Below are 16,610 nucleotides of genomic sequence, written 5' to 3' on the forward strand. Positions count from 1 at the left end.
AAACGTTTATGTCACTCCCATTGAATATTCTCTTACCAATAAATTCTTATTGTCCCGAATGAGTTTGTCATCCCATAATTCTTAGTTCCCTTTCAAAGTTCATACAACTTGATCATTTTCAACTTTTGTGTCCTCCACGAAATTCAACATACAAAACATTTCTTGAGACACTTTGCACTTCCATCATTGTTTGACCCTCAATGTCGCTAACTATCAAATTCTATTTTCCTTGATGTGTTGCCACCATGGCTTTCTTTTCTTCACTAAGCAAAATCCTCTAATTTTTCACATAACTTTTGTGTCTCATCTCTTCCAATCTTGTAAGTATAATCTTCAAAATCCTTGTGGGAGTTCGTTAGCTGTTTCATGTCGTACGCAATTCTTCCGTCCAGATACACTTACCTTTTCGATTTGCCAAACACGGTTATTGTACACCGTTAACGGCCACATAAGTAATACTTTCAAATCCTCAGTACAATATTGTCGTAGTAAGTTCTAAATTGCATGTGAGACAAACCCTTTTGCAACCCCAATGGTCAAAAGACATGCCTTTCTTTTGATACTTAAACACATCTTGAACCTTGGAAAAGTCCTTCATCATAGTCCCATTTGAATTTCCTTTAACCATGTATAGATCAAAACAAATGAGGTCGACAACCCCTCACCCAACCCTTAAACTACCTTTCTCGTTTCCCCATCCATACATAACACCAATCATTTGGTGTGACAACCTTGTAAATGCTACAATCTTTGTAATTCTCTCAGTCAAGTCTTCTATGACTCTCCAGTCAATCCACACGTCAACAAATTTGCAATTGATTTGGGTTAATCACAACCCACGCTCTTAACTCATCGTACAAAGCCAACATTCTTCTTTCTCCGATGATTAAAGTTATAAAAGGCATACCCTTCTGATTTTTTATTTAACTTCAATCATTGAGGCCATCCCAAGATAATGGTACCTTTGTACCTTGGTACCAATTGATGGGATGGTTGAGGAAATACATTGTCTTAGTTTCTTCACAAGCTTCAACCGATGTCATTGAGAGCCGCACCAAACCTTCCCATATGAGTCTTTTAGGAATTTCCTCTAGTGGTGTAGGACTCTAGATACAAAATTATAGAAAGTATAGTCTGATCCACAGTTAAAGGAACCAAATAGGCCCACTATTGGTACTAATAGGTTTTCCTGTGCGCAATCAATCCACAGTGTTAAAAAGAAATAGGTAGAAGGATTAAATGAAAAGAGAACCCCAAGACATCATGATTCCCTTTGAGTTATGCAGCAAGGCCGTGTATAGGTCTAGGTAGAAGGATTAAATGAAAAGAGAACCGCAAGACATCATGATTCCTTTTGAGTTGTGCAGAAAGGCCGTCTATAGGTCTAGTTCTTGAACGACGACTACAGATCTAGAAGAAACAGAGAACTTGTTGAACTATTAAATAAAGAAGATGATGCATTCGACTTTTGAAATTGAACCATTGTCTTTAGCATTAGCTGAAAAAAACCTGACGCATGACAACTTACAATCCTTAAGAAGAGTCCTCAGTTTCCCAAGATTGAAAGAATATAGTGATTAAAAGAATAGTCCCCAATCACCAATCCAAGAATAACAACTACATATACAAGTCTTCATTCCCAATGAAAGACGAAAATATTGGTACTCGTCAACCAATAGTTCAGGAATCCTTGGTAAAAGTTTGAATCAAACCTTATGGCAGATCCAAAAAGCATGATAACGTCATAAGTATCCGAATTTTTTTTCAAGATTTTTCCATGATTTTTCTCCAGTCAACACAACCAAGTAAGATAGGGTTGTATCAAGATCGGATAATTCATGAAATCAAAGGGCTCAATTGAAAACCAAAACATGAAAGAGGATAAGAGATAGTTATTTGTTAGACAAAGGGATCCCTGATAAGCATGGCTCCATCTTCTATAGCCGAAAAAGATGGTTTGCAGGAAGGATGACCATGAAGAGGGAACAAAGCAGATGAGTGATTCGACGTTGGTATGTCAACTTAGTGTGAATTTGATGAGGATGGCAACAAATTTGAAAAAAGAACTTCCAACTTCACCGTAACTATATTCACGTTTTTTAGAATCGACATAAGACATGGTAGTAATGGTCTCCAAAAAAATTCATAAACAAAAAAGGGTTTCAAAGAAATAGGGGCAACAAATTAAGAAAGAAAAGTCTTAAGGTTGAATACTTAAAAGGATGGTGACCTAATGATTGGAAGGATAAATCAGTTGGTTAGTTGAAAAGATTAATGTTAACATTGGATTAAGTGAAGTCGACCATAGTTTACGATCTTTTAACCTATCTTAAGCCGAGGAAGGGGTTCTAATATATAGTCTCATACTTTACATAGCAATGATGAGAGCGTTCACGCATTACTCTATTGATAAGAACATTTTATATTTTAGTTGTATGTTATCCATAAAATCCAACATTTTACAACCAAAATGAGTTGTTCTTATTTGTACTAGTTTCATAAATTGTAGTCATTGTTATTAGCTAGTTCAATTCTTCAATTGTTCTCAAAACAAATTAGTATTAATTAAGTAAAACATATTTATAAATATTCTCTATAAAATAAAGCCACATTTTTCAGAAGGCGGGGCATTCCCACATTCGAAATTCGAAATCGCAAAAAACTGAAAAACTCCAACGCGCCAAACATTCCAAAAGGCCAAAAAATTTGCAACAAAACCATTCACTAACTTTCTCTCGCCACGTCATCGATCCGCTCCAAGTTTAAATCTCACATCTGAACCGCACGTTATCCTCCCATCAACGGCCCACAACCTATAACGAAAACTCACACGGATCGATCCATTCACTTCAATCCCTATAAATAACAACCACTCACAAATCAATCTTCATCTAAAACAAACAAATTACAAATTGTAAATATCTTCTTCATTTTCTCATTGAAAGAAGCTTTTTGATTTCAGATCAAGATGTCTGGGCGTGGAAAAGGTGGAAAGGGTTTGGGAAAGGGTGGAGCAAAGCGACATCGTAAGGTGCTTCGTGACAACATCCAGGGAATAACAAAGCCAGCGATTCGTCGTCTTGCTCGTAGAGGAGGAGTGAAGCGTATCAGTGGTTTGATTTATGAGGAGACACGTGGCGTGTTGAAGATATTTTTGGAGAATGTGATTAGAGATGCTGTGACTTACACTGAGCACGCTAGAAGGAAGACGGTTACTGCTATGGATGTGGTTTATGCCCTCAAGAGACAGGGAAGAACCCTTTACGGATTTGGGGGTTAGGGTTTCTCTTGGATTTTATTTTGGTTGTAATTGATGTTTAATTTTGGTACGAAATTGTTGCTGTACGGATAATTAGGTAGATTTTTAGGAATCGATCTTATAATATTTTTGCAGCAATTCTGTAATCCAATTCACTATTATGAATTATAAAGTTACAACCATCCTATTTTCGTTTTCTTTTTAATTTTGATTTTGATTTTGATTTTGGATCTGTTAATGAAATTTCAGTAGTTCAGTACAATCTGTGTTTTGCAGCAAAGACCACATAGCCTTGGACATGGAATCCAAAGGAGTCTATGATTCCCTGAGTTTGATTGAGTAACCGATTATCACATGAATGAAACTGAACATTAGCAATAGCATTCGTTAAGGCATAATTGCTGTAGAAAAGTTAATCCCCTTGTATGTTTGATAACATAAGTGTACCCTAAAAGCCAAGTGAGCTCCATGAGATTATCACCTCATTTAGTTTAGCACCCTTGTCTTGCTGCAATATAGGAGTTAACTATCTCGTTTACATTATCAAACTTACCATCAAGTGGATGTTCGTTTTTGACAATTTTTACATCTCAAGAGTTCCAATTGGAAAATACTATATTTTGCGCTCTTATTGGTCTCCGCAACATGAACAAGTTCTACAAGGCCAATTTAAGTTGCGGTCGCAATGAATCAATTCCAACCCATCCATCATTGGTAACTTTTATTCAAGTCAACACGCTCATTAGTTGGTTGGGTGTAACCTTTAGAGAACAGAGTCCTAGCTGCTAATGCGACAACTCTTTCTTAAGTAAATTTACTCCCACAAGGCTACAACTTTACATGCTTGCAGCTTTTGAATCATTTGAAAACAGGAAGTAATAGAGCTCGTGGTTTTGTGCACACACTCAATGTATCCTTCCTTAGTTGCACTTGCCTTCTGTCCATTTGGAATCCCAATAAGCCAGGTTTGTATATTATGCAATGCAATTCACCCTTCTAAGGTAATCTAATTTTTTGAGGAAATTCCAAAATTAAACCTGACATATACCATTATGACCATCATTTTTTAGATTTTGCAGTTTTGGAAATTTAATACTATACAACCTATATGTAAGTTTCATGTCAAGTTTAGCTAGCATTTTGCAGAAATGTGAAACACATAGCTCCCCTCCCCATAGAATGCTTTGATCACAGAGGAACCTTGATTCAAAATCAAGAACTAAGGTCACCAAGCTTCACCAGCATCTCATCTCATGTGCTAAATTGTCTTTTCTCACCATGAAATTTGACATGGAGCATGAGCAAAATATGCATGAAATTTTGTAATTAGTAAAGAAAGATACGGCTAGAATATTTGGAAGCACATAACCACTCGACTCGAATTAGCTGTCCAGAACAACAATTTACAGCATGCTAAACAAGACCATTTCAGAGAGATTGTGTGCTTGGCAATTTGGCAAATTAGCTATGAACAATTTTGTTTCACCACCTATTATGAACAATTTTGTGCGAAAACATGGCCAAATTTTAGATTCAGATGTCTCCCTGCTGAAATGTACCTGCTAAATTTTTGGATTCAAGGTAATCTAGTTCAAGCTTTCAAATCAAAGATCCAGGGTAAATTGTAAGAGCTGATCAATTAAGTCCCTCAAATTTGCGAAATAGCAAGTTAGTCCCATAAATTGAACGTCAGCAATTTACTCGTTTTTTCTTACTTCCAAATTCAACACTTACAATTTTTAAGGTTCTATGCTTGTCTTGATGCTGCAAAAGACTAATCAAGTCAATATGTAAGTCATTCATTAGCTTCGACTTTTGACAGATGTTCACCGATGAGATATTTTGATGGAAGAACTAAATTGATTGTCGTTCTATAATTTAGGAGACTAATTCACTAATTTTATAAATTTGAAAGACTAAATTGACTGACCGACCGTTACAATTTCAAAGACCAAAATGCAGATTTTGTCTAGAGATTCAACATGTGAATGCATTGTTAAGTTAACAACTAGGAAAAGCACGTGTCATCATTAACTTGGTCTTTATTTACAACTCTGTTGCTACGAATAACCGAACTACAGTTTAGAAGACACAAGCCAACAAACTATAAAAACTTATGTAACATGCAGAACTTTTAAATGTACTATTCAAAGTCACCTTCCCTCAGACTTCACCAGCTGCGAGAATACTTTACTCATAGAAACGCCTGAAAGATCATCTAAACTGGAAGCTTCAGATTGCTCAACAGAAACACTCGGTTCCTGCTCGAAATTGTTGATTTGCGGACAGAGTTCGCCGATCATATTAGTACTGTTTTCTTCAGGATCTCCTTTAACAACAGCCTCTTGAAGTTGAAGAGCATACTCCAAATTCCACAATACATCTCCCATGGAAGGCCTATCAACACCAAAATCAGCCAAACATTTTTCAGCAGTTTCTGCAAACTTTCTTAGAGAATCCGGTCTTATTTTCCCAGCAAGTGTTGGATCCACGATTCGCGCAAGTTCCCCTTTTTTCTGCCATTTCATCGCCCATTCTGCCAAGTTCACCCTTTCTCGTGGAAGGGATGGATCTATAACAGGTCTTGCACACAGAACCTCAAGCAGAACTACCCCAAATGAATACACGTCCGATTTTTCTGTTAGTTGTTGCCTTCTGAAATATTCCGGATCAAGGTAGCCGAAACTCCCTTTGACAGCTGTGCTCACATGCGTTTGATCAATCTCCGGTCCGGTCTTTGATAGCCCGAAATCGGCTACTTTTGCCATGAGGTTCTCATCAAGTAGGATATTTGCAGACTTTACATCACGATGAATAACTGCTTTAGCATAGCCGGTATGAAGGTAATGGAGCCCCCTAGCTGCTCCAATGCATATCTCAAGTCGTTCCTTCCAACTTAAGCTAGGGAGACCTGAACCATACAGATGACTCTTGACAGTTCCGTTCTCCATGTATTCATATATCAAGATCATTTCATTCCTTTCGTCACAATATCCAATTAATGATACTAGATGTCGATGACGGAACTGAGACAACATTTCAATTTCAGTTCGGAACTCTGCAAGTCCCTGATGCGACCGAGGGTTCCCCCTCTTACAAGCAACTTTAGTTCCATCGCTTAATTCACCTTTGTATACCTTACCAAAACCACCTACGCCGATAACCCAACTCTCATCAAAATTGTTTGTTGCCTCCTGAACTACCGCAAAAGGAAAGCGATACCCGAAATTTGAAGCAGCACTGGCTGTTGTGGCGTTTGAATATTTACTTCCCATTGTGTGAGAAGTTCCATCCGATAAAGGAACCCATGTCTTTGAATCCCCTTGTTGTGCCAACTGTCTTCTTCTCTTTCTGAGTACAAAGAAACCTCCAACCATGGCCACCAGTGCGCAAAATATCCCAAGACTAACACCCACTATCACACCAACTTTCTTAGATTTTGAACCATGACTACTCGGCAAAGACACGGCTGCAGATGCGCTGAGACTGCTGATAGAGTTGTTCATTTTCATGATCTCAAGTCCATTCAAAATTGCATTAGGGTAATCACTATTGACATCAGAAGGGCCAATACTTACAAGAATTTTATTGTCAACTGACGGTGTCGTAACAAAATCCATAAAATACGGAGTAGCCAAAGTATTATGAGTCTTTTCACCGATATCAAGATCCTTGGCAGCCAACAAGGAAGTAATGTAAACATTGAAATAAAGTTCATTAAGACCTTTACTGACAATGTCACAGAAATGAAGTCGAACAAGGTATTGAAATCCTGGTTCGACATCAAACTTCCATGTTACATTGAAATTACTACGCGGATCACCATCCGAGTTCATCTCGGTTAAAGTACCATAGACACTAGGTGGAGCAATATTTTCTGTTGCACCCCCCTTTGCATATTTAACAGCACCTATACTTGAAAAATTAGTAGCAAGGTTAGGTTGTATCAGGAAGCTTGTATCTGGAACCCAAGTTCGATGAAGCGGGTCAACACTAGAGGAAACACTTGGACCACCCATGTTAAGCCTAAAAACCGTCTCAAATGCATCTGTCAACAACCCTGTGTACTCTCTTCGCGGATTCAAGGCGATAGCATCATCGGCAATTAGGTCGTCAGGCACAGAAACAACTTCAATAGCATTCACAAAAGCAGTGGAATTGTTCGATGGGGTAAAGGTGATGACAAGTGTGTCTAAGGTCACATTTACCAAGTACTCCTTCATAACAGGATTTTTTTTCGGCACACTAAAGCTACTAAGAAGGATATTATGTTCTGTGGTAACAGCAAAATTTGCAGCACTAAGATTGTAATTTTGATACGAAAATGGAAAGAAATAAAGACGGATCCAATGCCTACCCTTTTTGTTAATAGGAAATGTGTACTTTGAAGATGAAATGAAGATTCTTGCAGTTTGATAAAGAGGTGAAAAATCAGTGGTGGAGTTGATTGATTTCAAGGTGGTATTTGCAAGAATATCTTCTTGTGTTGAAAGGAAATTCTTAAAGAAAGTATCTGATGTGAAATTGAGGTTACTACCTATTGAAGTATTTGTATGTGATCCACAATCTATAAGATAATTATCTATAGGAACAAAGTTTGCAGAAAAACATACCAAAGGAAAAACTGATAAGACATAGATGAATATAATTAACCAATCTTCTCTACAATTCCACATGATAGTGATGTATTAATTAATTTCCTTCTCTTTTTTCAAATTCAATCCTGCTACATGCAATAAAACTACTTGTTAATCATAATACCAAAGAGGTAAAAAAAATAATAGAGTGAACAAAATAAAGATTAAAGGCTTAAATATTATATACCTTAAGAACACAAGAACTAGGAAGATCTAAGGCAGAGAGAGGAGAAAAAGAAAAAAAAAAAACCACCCTGATGGAAACAAAACAACCTTAACAATTTGTTATAGTACTAGATTCTTATATGTACTAGTTTTATTATTTTATGTTTTTTATGTGCAAAAATGAAATAACCAGCTTAATGTTCAGGTGGCTGAGCTGGTAATTGAAGTGAAAGCATGATAACCGATGTTGTGTCTGTGAAGAAAGAATAAAATAGTAAAATAAATAAAAGGAAATAAAGAGAGATAGATGAGTTGGTAACTCACTGAGAAGCAATAAAAACAAGAGTTAATGATATTGTTGTTGTTATTATAATATTAGGAAGCATGTAGTAAGTAACAGATGGATATGGATGAGTGTTGTTTAATGTTTATACCATTAAGGTATTAACGTGTGTGAGCTTGTGAGGTTCACTTTTGCTGCTGACAATTAGTATCAAATCAATGAACCGAAAATAGTGGGTAAAGTCATGCTAGTAGTATTATAATATGCTACTGTCATATCAAGAATTTTTTATGTTCACATGCTATAGAATGATGTTTTTTTTTTTTTTTTTTTATATACTATTTATTGTCCTTATCAATTGAATTAAGCTTCGCGGGATATATAATGATGCTTTTATTTTCATAACAATTATTTTGGAGTTTTATCTAACATGCATAATAAAGTGGTTTTGCATTATTTATAAGTGATTTTTTTCTTAGATTTTTTTTTTAAATAACATATTCAATTGATAAGCCAAGCACAAGCACAAGATGTGCAAGTGGCAAAATGATATTAGGCAAAACCTTGCAAAGGAATAAGGCACAGGCAGCCCACAAAACTAACAGGCGCTAGCTAACAGTAAAGAAGGAAAAAAACAAATGACAGGAATCCTAGCATAAAACATTAGCAGCCTAAAAACCAAAAGCCAGGAAGAGAAACCAAAGAAGCGTTGGCACTTATTCTAGCTGAACCAAATCTAAACAACCGGGTCAACACCGTCACTTGCGTCTAACGCACTCTCTCGGATTCCAACACCACTTGTAGAAGAGACAAGAAGCTATCCTCAATCTACTCAAAGACAACACCAAGACACCGCCTTAATGTTATCAACAACCTCATCAAAATTTTTGAATTGATTCTTAAAAATCCTCGCGTTTCTTTCCATCCAAATCATCCAAATAGAGGCATGTCAAATCATCAAAAAAGCTTTCCGAAGCTTCTGAGAGTTCACCTCACCATTCCAACAAGCATAATGGGAAAGCAAATTTTGGGGAGTGATAAAATTAATTTCTAACCAATCTAGCACCTTACGCCAAATCAACAACGACACCTCACAATGCAAAAAGAGATGAGACGTTGTCTCCTCCATCTCACCACAAAGCACACAAACACAAGGTTCCCCGGGAGCCAAAACACTCTGGTGCCTAAGATTAGCCCTTGTCGGAATACGGTCCATCAAGGCCATCCAAGAAAAAGCCACGACTTTGGACGGAGCCGGACTCTTCCAAAGATTAGCAAACACCTCCTCTAAAACACTCAACCCTTGTTGATGGAGCACACCCTCCTCCAAAACTCTATAAGAGGAACGCACCGTATATTTACCACCCTCCTCCAGCAACCAAACCCACCTATCCTCTTCTCCACCCAAAATAACTCCTCCCACGAGATCTAGTAAGATACCAATAAGGTTTCTCTCCCAAAGGAAAGGTTGTCTTCTCCAAGTAAAATTCCAAAACACCTCACCATCAATAATACTCCACAATTCTCCGACTTTTGCCTCTTTAAGTGACGATATGGAGAAGAGCCGGGGAAAGAGAAGAGCTAAAGATTGCTTACTTATCCACTTATCTTTCCAAAAACTAGTACCCCTCCCATTAGACACCTTGCGCACCACATTATTGGAGAACCAATTCGCCCCCAAACCAACTTCCAATGTCTTCAACTCCTTCCACCATCCCGAGGCAAAGCGCGGCCATCTTGCCCCTTCCTCGGAATAAATCATGGAGGTATTCTCCCCATATTTCTCTCTCAACACCATTTTCCAAAGGGGTAGCTCATCTTGGAGCATACGCCACTTCCACTTTGCCATAAGACTCAAATGCACCATCTTTACATCTCTCACTCCTAAGCCTCCCTTACTCTTGGGTTGACAAATTCTCTTCCACTTCACCCAACAAATTTCCTTCCTCCCCCCACCCCTCCCCAAAGGAAGTCTCTTTGGATACGGATTACCTTCTTCACCACTTTTGCCAGAATTTTCATAAAAGACAAGTAGAAAATAGGAATAGCATTCAATACGGAATTGAGAAAAGTAATTCTTCCTCCAAGACTCACATATTTGGAACCCCAAGAATTAAGTCTATTCCGTAATTGCTCCAACATAGGTTCCCAAGTGGACAACTTCTTAGAGTTAGCTCCCACCGGTAACCCCAAGTAATTAAAAGGGACACTACCTTCTCTACAATGCAAGAATCTACATGCCGCCTCCATGAATTGTCTCGAAACATTCACTCCGATGAGAGAGCTCTTGTGATAATTCACCTTCAATCCGGACGCCATTTCAAATCCCCTCAACATAGCCTTTAGGGTCCAAAGATTATCCACCGTAGGCTCCCCTATACAAAGAGTATCATCAGCATATTGTAAGTGGGAAATCACGGATCCTTCATGTTTAATCTCAAAACCTTTGAATGAATTCTAGTTCACCGCGTTTGCCATCAAGCCACCAAAACCTTCCGCCACTAGAAGAAACAAGAAAGGTGCAAGAGGGTCTCCTTGATTCAATCCCCTTTTAACATTAATTTTCTCTGTTGGGCTCCCGTTAACTAAGATTGACATATTTCCACCAAACACACAAGCTTTCATCCATCTAACCCATTTGTCACACATCCCTACCTTTTTCATCATATACTCCAAAAACCCCCAATCCACGGAGTCATATGCCTTCTCAAAGTCAACCTTGACGATCAAACACTCCCTTTTTGATTTCTTAGCCAAGTCCACCACCTCATTCACCACCAACACTCCATCCACCAAATGGCTCCCTTTTAAGAACGCCGATTGGGATCCGGAAATAATGGAATTCATTACCTTAGCAAGCCTTGTAGCCAATACCTTTGAGAGGATTTTATAGAGGCCTCCTAGAAGGGAAATAGGGTGGAATTCCTTCAAAGATGACGGGGCTTTCACCTTTGGGATTAAGGTCACAAAGTAGGAGAGAAAACTTTTTGGAATTTTCTCATTCGCATAAAATTGATCAAACATGATACGAATTTCATGCTTCAAGAGATACCAAAATTCCTTAAAAAAATGCAAAATTAAAGCCGTCGGGTCCCGGACTTTTGTTACCATCACTAGATTTCACAACCATTTCAATCTCCGTTAGTGAAAAAGGCGATATTGAATCTCTATTCTCTACCTCGTTAAGCATGGAGAATGGCACTCCATCTAAAGTCGGTCTCGCCCACCTATCCTCCGCCACCTGCCTTTGAAAATATTCCACCACCTCCCTTCGCACCTCCGGAGGAGAGTCGACCCATCAATTTTCCACCTTGATCGCCTTGATGGAATTTCTCATCACCCTTGCTTTGACACAACGATGGAAATAGTTGGAGTTATCATCCCCCTCCTTAAGCCATTTTGATTTCGACCTTTGAAACACACTTGCATCTTTACTTTTGAGAAGTTTCCACATATCATCAAATTTGGTTTTCCTTACTTCGACCTCAACACTACTTAACACCCCCAACTCCCCTTTAACATCAAGATCCGCTATATCCTTCACCAAAGAAACCACTTTAGTATCAATATCACCATACTCAAGTTTGTTCCAAACTCTAATAGCCTCTTTCAAGACTTAAAGTTTATTCTTCAAAACCACCCCCATCCAACCGGTAGCATTTTGGTTTCTCCACACATCCTCCACCAAAGTCTTGAACCTTTTATTTTCCAACCAAAAGTTATTGAAACGAAAGGGTTTTGGCCCCCACTCCACATTGCCACTTTTAAGAATCAAAGGGCAATGATCCGAAATTGTTCTAGGTAACACCCATAGGGATGTGCTCCCCCAACAACTATTCCAACCTTCCAAAATAAGAGCCATATCAATCCTACTCATAGCTTGACCACTCGCATGGTACCATGTGAATCTTCGACCAAAGGGAATAACTTCAAATAAATCCACATTCGCCACAAATGAGTTAAACAAGTTGATTTCCAATACCATATTTGAAGATTTGAATCAGATTTTCTCCAAATTGAGATGATCCCGCCGCTATTACCAACGGAAGGAAGGAAAGCCCATTCACAATCATCACTACCCCATAAACTACGACACAATGAATCCGTAACCACTTCAAATTTTGATTTTTGAATGGCTAAGAAATCCACCTTTTGATCATGCACCAACTCCTTAATAACTTTTTTCTTCACTCCCCCCCCCCCCCCCCCCCCCCCCCCAAACCTCTAACATTAAAAGAGAGAATTATCATTGGGAAACCCTCTCTCTCTCCCTTATGTCATCCTTGGCCACTTCAATATCTTGTAGATTCGCCAATTTAGACACCATAGAATTATCAACCATGTCAAAGTTAATGCCATTATATTTTTGCAAGGAAAAAATTTGAGATGCATCTAATTCCTTCCTACATGTACTCGGCAAAGCTATCAAAGGAGTTTCCGGTTCCACAGTCCCCGACTCCTCCAAAATCAACCGAAGACCCGACGCCGAAGTCCCCGGACCACCATCATTAGCGCCTAAACTTTCCTCCACCTCCTTGTCTCCCCTCTCCAGCGGCCGCTCTATGTGTTTCGAGCTTCCTTCTCCTAACCCTCCCTTCCGCTTTGCACCTCCCTTCCCATCCATAATAGCCTTCGCAAATTGGAAACATTTAGGAACACCTACTGTTGCTGCTTTGCATTTCTTACTGTTTTTCTTTCTGCCCCTCCTGTGAATGAGGGTGTCTTTAGCATAAGTGAAATCTAATATAGTTTCTTCAGAGTCCATATCCCCTTCATGAGTAAGAGGCCCATTTACTTCACAAGGCCCAACAAAATCTCCACCTAACACCTCAGCCGGTCCCACCACTGTCCCACCATTCAGCAAAAGCAACTCCCCTTCCACAGAATCCTTCACGCACGTCGCATCAGCCTTGTTGGTGATTTCCACGCGCGCTGCAATTTCCTGGGAGGAGACAGGTTGATGGGTCACACCTCCCACCTTTCCTTGCGTGCCACGGGGGGTATGCTGTCTCCCCAAGCTGTTACACGCTCCCCCACTCTCCAACATCCCAACTTCCTCAACAAGCTTGGACACTTGTCCACCATCCATTTGAACATCAGGCTCCTTTTCACTAAAATCCTTCGCAACTTTATGCAGATTCAGAAAAGTCTCCTCACACTTTCCTTCTTGCCTTACACCATCTAGGATTGACCTAGGAGGGAGGTTGTCAGCATCAGACCCTAGATTATTAGCAGGTACAGATCCTTCTCCCTCCCCCTGAGAACCTTCATCCTCGCCAGAAATGGAGTCCTCCTCCTCCACCTCTATTTCCGGCAGCCCTTCCTCCTCCTCCTCCCAAATTCCACACCTCTCTTTAGACATCTCAAACTCCTACTCCCTACTTCCCTCCCCTTTTTCAAACATAGGAACACCCTCAACCACCCAAATACAATAAACTGCTCCCACGACCTTAACCTTCAGCTCCTCATCAATTTTACCCATCCTCTTGGTGGAAATCAATAGATTAGCCATACCCATCCTATTTCTAGTGGTTGTTTCTTCATCAAAGTCAATGAAAGTACCAAATAAAGACCCCCACTTTTTTGAAAAAATCTTCCTTCCAAATATGCAAAGGGATGCCTCTAAGTTGCACCCATGTTCTTCTAGATGTAGCCACAATGTTTGGTGACCAAGGCACGGCTTCAGTGAACGTTGCACTCCACCAGGCCTTCTTAGCCTCCCTTGCTTTCGCTATCACCCCCTGTCTATCTTCTTTTAACATGACCAACTTCTCACCCAATGGTACCACCTTGATGCCACTCCACCCCTCCATGAATAAACAAGTTTGTAAAGCATCAACTTCCAGATGGTACATCAAACGATCCACCATGGAATTCTGCAGCTCTTTTAACAACACCTCGTCCGGGAGAAACTCAAGAAAAGGAGCTTCCATCGGACTCCTCCCCTCCACCACGTTCAAATACGAAGTTCCGGCCACCACATGCTTCCCTACGACCGCTACCTTCTTAGTTGCTGGAATATTATGACCACCTTTGACTTCTCTATCAAACCTTGATAGGTTAACCTTGAGTTTAAGGTTTCCCCACCACACCTCCTTCAAGCTCTCCTCTAGCTCCAACACATCCACAACCTCCCTAAACTTGATGAATGCAAATCTTCTACCCCATCTATCAAGTTTCTTAGGAATGAAAACCTCCCACACTCTTTCAAACTTGAGAAAAAACTTGTAAAGGTCCCCCATGGAAACCTCCTCTAAAAAGTTTGAGACAAAGAAGGAGACAGTAGGCACTTTGTCCTTGTAGGAACCACCACGCCTTGTGGCTGCTGGTGGAGGACCACTCACCTCACCTTTGTTTCCCTGAGATGCCCCTTGTATCCCTTTTCCCCTATTCTGTACACGCCTCTCTCCTTCTCTCTCTTCTTTCTCTCTCCTCATTTTTTAAGTATATAATTTTTTTTGGTGGTAATCTATTGAAATTAAACTTAGACACAACTGTGAGATCCCAGGTTCGAACCCGGGTCACGACGTCCGACCTTGCAATTTCGACTTTTGTCAGTTGAGCGGAGACTTCTAGACTATAAGTGATTTTTATTATTATATAGAAAATCGTGTATATTTCATTTAATTTAACGATTAAATATATTGATTCAATTTTTTTTTAGAGAAAAAATATATTGATTCAATTGTAAAATCTAACTTATATACATGCGATATTCGTCTAAATAATAAACAATATAATTCCTCCCTAAAAAAAATATAGAATTTCTATTGACCAAGCAAGATTTAATTAAAATACCCACATGAAATAACGAGCTCTGCTCCAAATGCCAAATGGAACCGCAAATCAACGGATACATTTGATGTTACTTATATTTCAATTAACTAAACTAAAATAGTGAAATATATGTATATTTCTTTTTTCCCAAAAACAATATTCATTAATTTAAATTGATAGAGTACATCAGATCAGTGGCGGATCTTGAGTTTATTTCTCGGGGGTGCCAAATATTTGTAGAATATATACTAAAAAGTTTCAAAAAATATACAATATTGTAAATTGGTGTGAGGGTACAATTGCATGAATGTGACATGAGGGATGCCTCTTTAAATCCCACCAGGACATTTTTTTTGGTATAAAATATGAAGAATTCGTCAAAAAATATAAAAAGAGGGTGCCATGGTTTTGTAATTATATGTTTGATTTTAATTTTGAATTATGTTGTTTTAATGTTAAATTCATGATTTAAATATGATGTTGTTGTGCTTTGGAATATATAAGAAGAAGTGAGTAAAACCATAAAATTAGAGGTATAAAATAATATTTTAAAGTGTTGGTGTATTTAATCCATTATAAATTAAAATTTTGACTTTTCAAAACAATTTTTTTTAATGAATCTTTGTTAAATCCATGTTCTTATATGTTGTTGTAATTATATGTAATCCTTCTCGGCAACAACACCATAAACTTTCATCTTTCTTGTGTTCGAATTCTGACCTTATCTTCCAAATATTTAGCTCACATTCAGTGAAGCACATTTTAAAATGTTGGTGCTTATTATAACAAATCTATCAAAAAATTGTTTTTTTTTAGTAATATCAAAAGATTGTTATCTAACCAATATTTCATAAAGATGCAAGTGGAACAATCTGTTTCACACTTTAATCTAGCTACCCATGATGAATTTTTTACTTTTTTTTTTCTTCATTATAGAGGTCCTCTAACTATTCATGAATTCATTTTGGAGAGGTATAATAAAATTGTCATACCAAACAAAAGAACATTATTTTCAGAAACTGGGTTCGTTAACCCATTAAACCGTTTTAACCCAATCCAATTTGTTCTTCAGGTCCTTGTCCACCCTTAATGTTTCCTTACGTCCCAAAGAGAAAGATTCTTATAATGGAATATAAGCGACCATTTGATTTGCAAGCTAGTGGAATAAAAATGTATTAATTCATTATTTGTGTTGGTAAATATGTGAGATGGTGTCAGAGTAATCTTTGAATGTATTGAATGAAAATTTTGAGAATGAATCTAACCAACATAAGCGACATTCATAATGTTTTGTAATTTCGAAACATTCTAAACGTATAGTGACATCACATCCCTATGTGAAGATAAAAAAGTTTTGTAATTTCTAAACATTCTCAACGTATAATGTACATTTTCAAATCATTTCTTATCTCTGCGATGCGCAACTCATAGCACGTGTCACATCAAGGCTGATCACTCTGAAATCCCTTCATGCTACGCGGATGCACAA

At 38.4% G+C, this 16,610-nt stretch overlaps 2 protein-coding genes across 5 annotated transcripts; one reads left to right on the forward strand and one right to left on the reverse strand.

Moving 5' to 3' along the window:
* The first annotated feature begins 2,956 nt into the window (after positions 1–2,956).
* On the forward strand, positions 2,957–3,450 carry LOC11408741 (histone H4). The gene has a single exon (XM_003606518.3). It carries the CDS (start codon positions 2,969–2,971, stop codon positions 3,278–3,280), a length of 312 nt encoding a protein of 103 aa, XP_003606566.1. The 5' UTR covers positions 2,957–2,968; the 3' UTR covers positions 3,281–3,450.
* Positions 3,451–5,157: 1,707 nt separating this feature from the next.
* Positions 5,158–8,512, reverse strand: LOC11408742 (receptor-like protein kinase HERK 1). Of its 4 annotated transcripts, XM_039833415.1 has the most exons (3): positions 8,164–8,469; positions 8,084–8,121; positions 5,158–7,982 (listed from the first exon to the last, which is right to left on the reverse strand). In XM_039833415.1, the coding sequence occupies exon 3, from the start codon at positions 7,933–7,935 to the stop codon at positions 5,413–5,415; it is 2,523 nt and encodes an 840-aa protein (XP_039689349.1). In that variant the 5' UTR covers positions 7,936–7,982; positions 8,084–8,121; positions 8,164–8,469; the 3' UTR covers positions 5,158–5,412. The 4 variants fall into 4 exon arrangements, with proteins under 4 accessions (XP_039689349.1, XP_039689350.1, XP_039689351.1 ...); XM_039833416.1 differs by lacking the exon at positions 8,084–8,121 and having other exon boundaries at positions 5,158–7,985; positions 8,386–8,512; XM_039833417.1 differs by lacking the exon at positions 8,084–8,121 and having other exon boundaries at positions 8,386–8,490.
* Positions 8,513–16,610: the final 8,098 nt, after the last annotated feature.

Source organism: Medicago truncatula, chromosome 4 (assembly GCF_003473485.1).
Source record: "Medicago truncatula cultivar Jemalong A17 chromosome 4, MtrunA17r5.0-ANR, whole genome shotgun sequence".
In the NCBI taxonomy this organism is placed as follows: domain Eukaryota; kingdom Viridiplantae; phylum Streptophyta; class Magnoliopsida; order Fabales; family Fabaceae; genus Medicago; species Medicago truncatula.